At 36.2% G+C, this 7,897-nt stretch overlaps 1 protein-coding gene across 1 annotated transcript; it reads left to right on the top strand.

Moving 5' to 3' along the window:
• The first annotated feature begins 794 nt into the window (after positions 1-794).
• LOC124166813 (neuralized-like protein 4) lies at positions 795-7,286 on the top strand. Its single transcript, XM_046544506.1, has 5 exons — positions 795-1,115; positions 2,353-2,452; positions 4,514-4,684; positions 5,693-5,783; positions 6,735-7,286. Exons 1-5 carry the CDS (start codon positions 827-829, stop codon positions 6,900-6,902), a joined length of 819 nt encoding a protein of 272 aa, XP_046400462.1. The 5' UTR covers positions 795-826; the 3' UTR covers positions 6,903-7,286.
• The last annotated feature ends 611 nt before the right edge of the window (positions 7,287-7,897 follow it).

The raw sequence follows: 7,897 nt of genomic DNA, 5'->3' as shown, positions 1-7,897 counted from the left end.
CAAACTTTTTAAAATATTTAAAGTCCTCATTTCATGAAATCTCGGTGCAGACTGCTCAGAGCATTAATGCACATCGATATGTGGTGTTTCCAAAAATACCCAGATTATCATTCATATTACAAAAAAACACCCCCCAAAGTATCCCCCACCACTTCAGGCGTCTGTGTCACCGACGCTGGATGCGGCCGCGGACGATCCCAGGTGCAAGGAGATTGAGTTCCCGGAGAGTGTTGCATTGTCGGGTCTAGAATCTCAAGTATAGTGCTAGTTTCCACGTTTTTACTTCATCTTAGCGAACTGATGATTGAGAAAGAGACGGTAGCAGTTTCATATTTACGGTCTAACCAATAGGGCCGCTTAAATAATAGGGGTACAGGGCCGCTTTCACTAAAATCAGCATTGAGTAAACGGGATCGCGTTCGATTTAAATATTTAAATCTGAAATTTGTGTCTGGATTTGTGTCATCGTGGATTTCAGAAACGAAAAATCTATTAAGAATAAATGGGTACAGTTCATTTATAAAATATTGGACACACACGAGAGAGAACATTGGCTTAAACTTGGCTCAGACTATTATCAAGTGCCATCATTGATCTTCAAACTCAATAAGCTATGTTTGTTTTTTTTTTTCTAAACTGTACCATTAACAATTTATGGAGGCAATATAATTCGATTTCCCGGAACCCGAGATAACGCGACTCACCAGCCGAAATGAATGTCAGATGGCCCAATCAAAGCAGGGATGGAAAAAACCTTTCGACAGATAGGAGGCAGGCTAAGAATTTTCCATTCACACATTCCAACATAAGACTCGAAGGAGAGCGTATGCATTCCTGCCGCAAAATGTCTCACCTCTTTTCGCTGCTGTTTTCAATACTCCTACTATTACAGGGAAGTACTCAAGAAAAGATAGTAGAATCAACCTGTAAGGAATCTTCCAACAAAACACTCCTGTTGTCTATAAACAGTCACAAAGAGGCGAGTGGGGAATGGACAACGAATTTTCACGCTACCAAATCCGGAACCGACATGAAAAACTTCACAATGGACATGGCGCAAAACGTTATTCAATGTGGGAGTGAGCATTCTGTTCAAATTAAGGGAACCATCAGAGGTGAGTGGATTTTCAGGACTATATGAGTCATAGTTTCCGGCTTCACTCGGTGGATATATATATAATATCAATCATCATCATCATAATTATAAGCCAATAATCCTAAGATTGGTTTTACGTAGCTCTCCATTCCTCTCTCTCCTATCCGCTTGCCTTTTCATAGTGATATTTTAATTCTTTTTTGCAATCTTTCTCACCTGTTCCATGTAACTCATCGGGGCCGTCCCTTGCCCTTCTCCCCTTCCACCTTCTACGATTGTTTTCATCAGGCCATCAGGTCTCATAATGTGGCCAAATGAGTTGTCCCGTCATCTGGTTAAGGCTTTTAGAAGACTTATCTTTTTTCTCGTTCTTCTTAGCACTTCCTCATTGCTTACATGGCCGATCCATTTTACCTTCATCATTCTTCCGTAGCACCACATTTCGAATGCTTCCACTCTTGACTTCTCTGCTGCTGTCAACGTCGAAGCCTCTCCTCCATGGAGAAACATACTCTTTGTGTAGCATCTGATGAATTGCCCTTCCTCAATTGTTTTCATCAGGCCATCATGTCTCATAATATGGCCAAATATGTTGTCTTCTCCTTAAGAGTTTTACAAGATTTCTCCTTTCTCCCTCTCTTCTAAGCACTTATTCATTACTCACTCGGTCGATCAAATTTATATTCATTATTGTTCGATTAACGTCCAGGCGTCGCACCCATAGAGAAGACTGCTCCCTATATTTTCATATTTTTTCATATATCAGTCGTATTAATAAAAAATTGTGGCACATAGACCGTGGTGATAAACGATTATATTTTCGTGATTTAACTAAGAACAACGAATTAAATTTATTAAAAATAGTGAACTGCATTACGAGTTGGCCTCCATATATTTTTGGTTATTCCCTCAGAAATTAAATTAATAAAATAAATTTTGAATTCGTGAATAAATTTACTATCTATTGATACTTGTGGATCAGAATTAAATGGAAAATATCCTCATTATTACAACACATTGAAGGTCACGATAATATTGATCCATTAATGTTAAATAATATCCTAGTGCTTTATTTTCAATGCCATCATTGTCACTTGAGATCTTGGAGCCATAATTAAGAATTAACAGGTAGCTGATTATCAGTAAAGGTTTTTAAGGGCATCAAGAGAAAATCTGAGCTGGCTGAGTGTTATTACTAAATTCACAAAAACAAAGAATTATGAGTACTTACCTACCTTTCTATCAAATCTTTTCAGGAATCTCAGACACAGGAGCATTTAGGAAGCTGAAATTCCACCCCATATGCGGCAGTAACGTGGCATTGAGCGATGACGGAACATCTGCACAGAAAATAAAGTGAGTTCTTAGACAATTTTAAGAGCCGAGAGTTAAATACGTCCGAAACGTTTGCAGTAAAAATTCTACTTTTATTAATTTTAATATCCATAAAATTGTATGACAATATTTACGAAGACTTAATTTATGGAGAAATTAGTAAACCTTCTTAACCTACACGGTTCTGGCGTTTGGTATACATCGACCTTTGCATTTTTTACCGCTTGGGTAAGTGATGCGTCGTAATATCAACTAGTTTAATGTTTCCTGACAGATGAAAAATCAATGCAGAAGCACACAATCCGTTAATGTTGTTTTTTAAAATCTGAAAAACCAGAAAACATGAAATTCCGACCAAAAACGTCACTTTTCATGGATCTGAGGAGCTTAACCCATGGACATTTTTGTAACACTAATTGTAAGACAGAGCAAGGTTTTATAAATTCACGCTTAGCACTGGCGTTTATCTGGTGAATGAAAGGTCCTGGGTTGCAACCCTGACGATTAGTGAAAGATAACCTCCAAAATCATCTCTCCAAACCCAACTTCAGGTTGTATCATTGAGTGACTAAGCTATTTTCTAGGTAATTTTCCTTGAAACGAGGAAACTGGCGTTCCAAAGAACTTAGATGGAATGAGAGGACAAAATTAAATGCAGGCAGTGGGCCTTTAAGAGCCGTCTAAGTATTTAGTGTGATAAGGTATTCCACTCAGATCCGATATTCCCATTCATAATGAGTGTGCACTGTGTCTCATTAAAAGTTAAAAGGCTTAATGGAAATAGGTGAGTACGAATCCTAGATAGGTGTTCTGTAGGACAGGGGCCTACTATTCTTAGGGGCTCATACGTCGAAGGTTCTCCCATTGCTATGCTAGGAATAAGCAGGCCAAAGTACAGGAAGGCCCCACCAGGATCCTCCACCCATTCGTCTGGGATGCGATCTCACCAAATTCTCTTAAGGTAAAAATTTGAGTGGTTAAATGTACTTGTCGGCTGAAAATGAATAAAGAGAAATATATTTAATTTTCACGCGAAATAATTTTAGCCCATTATAACCCAATATTTATACTAAGTAGCATCAAAAACGTATGCAGTATCAGCTCTATTCAGGAAATATTTAAACTACACGTCCTTTTGTGCTGTAAAGTTAAATGGCGGAATATGTAGCAGCCACAATAGTTATGATACGGTAGAAAATTTTTGCATTTAAAAAATGAGAAGTCTTGAAATTTGATTTCTCCCAGAAGCAGTTCTGGGTTTGAAAGGGTTAAACACCATTTTGAGACAATATGAGAACAAAACACTGTGCAGTGTTTCATAAAGAGCCTCATTTGCCCAGCCTAGTAGGGTATAGCCGTATGAGCACAGTGGGCGAAAATGGGTTAACCTATTATAACCCTATGCTGTTGTTAGCAACGTCAAAAATGTATTCATTTTAAGGGATTCATTCATTCATTCTATACAGGAAAGATTTAAACTACGTATTCTTTTGTGCTGTAAAGTTTAATGGCGAAATATGTAGCTGACACAATAATTAAGATTTAGTAGAAAATTTTAACATTAAAAAAATAAGAAGTCTTGAAATTTAATTTATCCCAGGAGCAGATTTAGGGTAGAGAGGGTTAAAATGATGGGTTTTAATGCTATTAAAGCATCTCAACGAAATCGTTAACCATGAAGTAAACGAAATTGGAAGAAAAATCGTTAAGTCATCATTTCATCTTGTCGTTATTCCAACAGGTCATTATTCCTGTTATAAACCTTTATCAATAGCAGACACTTTGTTACTACAACTATGTTTAAAAATATTTCAAGTATAGAAAAAAAAATATATATATATATAATATATTTCCTGTACTTGAAAATGGTGTAGCAGCCGGAACCGGTCAAACATTTTAGTTAAAATATATTGAAGAAGTAACAAAATATCTGATATTGGTAACATGAAGCCATTCCACATCGTACAAGATTCAAGTTTCGATTTCCTATCAAATGTATTTGAAGGGGCCAATAAAATTAACGATACAAAAATATTTTAAATCATTTTCACCTTGCTTGTCTAATGAAGCTTTATCTTACAGCATGGATGAAGAATTCAACGGATTTGTTTTAACCGAAAGGCCGCTGAGAAGGAATGAGATGTTCGAAGTAATGCTCGACAAGGTGATAACGAAGCACAAATACAACATGGGATTGGGAGTCACCTCTTTCGCTCCGGGGTCGATCACTGTAGATCACATGAACCGACTGAAGTAAGTATAATAGTCAAAATAAATTCACACTAATTGCCGTGTGATAAAATTCCCCTGGACCGGGAATCGAACCATGGATATCTGGCTCTCCGGGCCACTAATAAGCTATCCACTTTGACATTCACATTTTGGTTTCAGAAATCCCAGTTTAGACCAATGTTAATGATCAATTTTAACCTCATTTGAAAAAGCACAGATTGGCGCCCATGCGATGCCACTCCACGTGACGTCACAGTGACCTAGTTTCTATATGAGTAGATAGGAGTTTTACATCGTCTGAGAATACCAATGTATGCATGAGGCACAGAGCTCAGGGAAACATCTCTTAACAATCACCTATAAAAATTGCCTATAGTCGGAAAGTTTCCTTCGTTTGAAAGGATATTAATAATCCTTATTTAAGCCAAGCGCTACCAGCTAGCAGGGCACCGTACGCTACCACCATGTTTGGCAGCAAACAGCCTGCATCGTAGCGGCGTTCATAGCCTCGCACCCAGGTGGCATCACACAGCAGCAGCCAGACGTCACGCGGGCTTTTCCCAGCATTCACACTTGGCCGTCGCGTTTTCGCGCGCTCGAAAATTTTCACTTTTCATTTAATCGCGAAAAATAGATATAGTCATTTAAAAACCTAAAAACTTGAAATATGTACTCCAGGAGTAGTAATCTTTCGATCTAGGCAATTAAAAAAAAAGGAAACCACCCTATTACCCATCTATAATGACTACTCTCACTATTACCTCTATGTATTTGCATGGAGATCAAATAAAAAAGTATGCACAAAGCAAAAACTTGTCGGTTTCAATGCAATAACAATATTTATGGAAAAAAGTGTATTTAGGGTTCCCTGCATTCAATTCACTTTTATTTTTTATAAAATCAACTTCTGTATCAAGTTCATGATAAACTAATAGAACGCTTGTTATCAGTATTCTTCTTGACCAAATTAAAAAAAATCAGTGTGTAATGTACCTACTTATTTGATGGTTGAATTGCTTTCTATTTTAGATCTGGAAACTGGATGAGGTACGACAAAAACTTTCACATGAATGGGGCCTTAAAAACAGCCAACTTCGGACATGAACTTCATAAACTGAAGGTAAGGATAAATACTTTCACACTTTTAAAGACTTTATTTAATTGATGAAAATGAAGCTAAAAACGGTGGCTATAAAAGGTCACGTATTTAAGACTTATCAATTATTCCGTAACTACTTTATAGAGGAAAAACTTTACCAAATGGTTTTTTCTTTGCATTTCCCAAATAAATATTCACTAAATCATTTCTTTTATATTTAAGATTCTTTAAGTGCAATTCTTAGGATAAAAAATGCACTATTTTAAGGAATTTATATCACTTATGAGAATGAAGCTGAAACAGACAAATGGCGAAAAAAATCACGTATGTATTAAGAACTTATCAATGATACCGTAATTTTGAACGTAAAGTAATTACCAATATCCTTTCCCAATACATTACCTTAAGAAATGTTCACATAATCATTTCTATGGACGATTTTGTATCGTATAATTGAAAATATTAGGGCAAATTTTCCACTCTTTTAAGGAATTTATATCATTTATGAGAATGTAACTGAAAGGGACAAACACCGTAAAAAGTCACATATGGAGGGCTTATCAATGATACCGTCATTTTTTTTACAATGGAAAACTATCAAAATATCCTTTTCCATTACGTTTTCTAAAGAAATATTCACTTAATCATTTCTTCTGTAGGTTTCAGATTATGTAATTGAAAATATTGGGATAATAATTGCACTCTTTTAACCTCATGTCGCCTATGAGATTGAATCTCATACAGACATTAAAAACGTTAAAATGCCACGACTATTCTCAAACTGACAAACGGCATTAAAATGCCACGTTTGCAGGACATATCAATGATTCCTGAATTTTTTAACGGAAAACATTACCAATACCATTTTTCATAACATTTCCTAAAGAAAAATTCGCATAATCATGTTCTCTGTCGATTTAAGATTATCTTTTTTGAAAAATTAGGAAATTAATTAATCCTTATGTATTTCAGGAAGGTGACCGCGTTGGCGTTATGGTGAACAGCATGGGAACACTCCATTTCTTCGTCAACGGGCAGGACGAGGGACCCGCAGCGGCAAACCTCCCCCCAACTCTGTACGGAGTTTTCGAGCTTAACTTCAATGCAGCAAAGGGCACAATTGTAGATCACTCGTCATAATCGAATGCTATTGTCACGAGGCACTGTGCATCGATCTTGAATTTATTATGGTATTATGCTCTCGAGATTGTGACAATAAGTATGTATCTCCACATCACTCATTCTAATATAGAGGTGAATAACAGATGTTTGGTTCAAGTAGGGTGACTAGACGTCCAGATTAGTGCGGACATGTACTTCTTATAAGATGTTCGTCCGGTGTCCGGGCGGATTTTTTAAGAATAGGAAAACGTCTTCCTTTTTTGAAATCACAAATACATACCTGTATGGTAAATCATTTTATAGCCATTCAAAACTTCCCAAAATTTCTGAATAATTCCTCAGCATATCAGGGCAAATTACAAATGCAGAATGGGTATTTTCTCTAATTTTTATCACAGTGGACTGCTGAGAGAAAAAAATTAAATGCTGCCTCCGTAGAAATGTATAAAAAGAGTTCTGTTAAAAATGCAAACGTTGCTTGAAAAAATTATATCCACAGAAAAATATACAAATTTTTTTAAATAGTGCTAATAAATTTTTTACTGCTCTTTATTTTGGAATCGTCTCAATTTTTCATGTGTCCTACTTTTTCTCCATTAATCCTCCCTTTTCATAGTCTGCTGTCCTCATATTCACTTCTTAACATGTGGTAATGGTTCAAGGGAATGTTTTCGAGGAAATAAACAATGAGAGAGACAAATAAAATGGGAAATAACATATTGATTTCAGCGTAGAAAACGAAATATCTGAAAATAGAAATAGTTGGATGTGTGGAGTATTAGGAATAGGCAAATCCCAGGTTAAATTATACTTCAACAATAATCCTGGATGCAATAGAAATACAGGATAACCAAGATATTAGCCTAATGACACAATTGGGTACACAAATCGAAGGATAGCAGTACTTGAAAATGACGCCTCTGCGTTGAAACGCGTCGTACCAAAAAAAAATTCTCAGCAACGTTGTTTATGTCTCATTTCAGCACAGGATTATTTGGAAAAAGCAAATTATT

This window comes from Ischnura elegans, chromosome 10 (assembly GCF_921293095.1).
Source record: "Ischnura elegans chromosome 10, ioIscEleg1.1, whole genome shotgun sequence".
In the NCBI taxonomy this organism is placed as follows: domain Eukaryota; kingdom Metazoa; phylum Arthropoda; class Insecta; order Odonata; family Coenagrionidae; genus Ischnura; species Ischnura elegans.
This window is presented reverse-complemented; position numbering and strand designations above follow the sequence as displayed.

Coding starts and splice junctions, on each gene's coding strand:
- LOC124166813 (XM_046544506.1), top strand. CDS start 827: ATGCATTCCTGCCGCAAAATGTCTCACCTCTTTTCGCTGCTGTTTTCA. Junction 4,685..5,692: donor GATCACATGAACCGACTGAA/GTAAGTATAATA, acceptor TTTCTATTTTAG/ATCTGGAAACTGGATGAGGT. Junction 5,784..6,734: donor ATGAACTTCATAAACTGAAG/GTAAGGATAAAT, acceptor TATGTATTTCAG/GAAGGTGACCGCGTTGGCGT.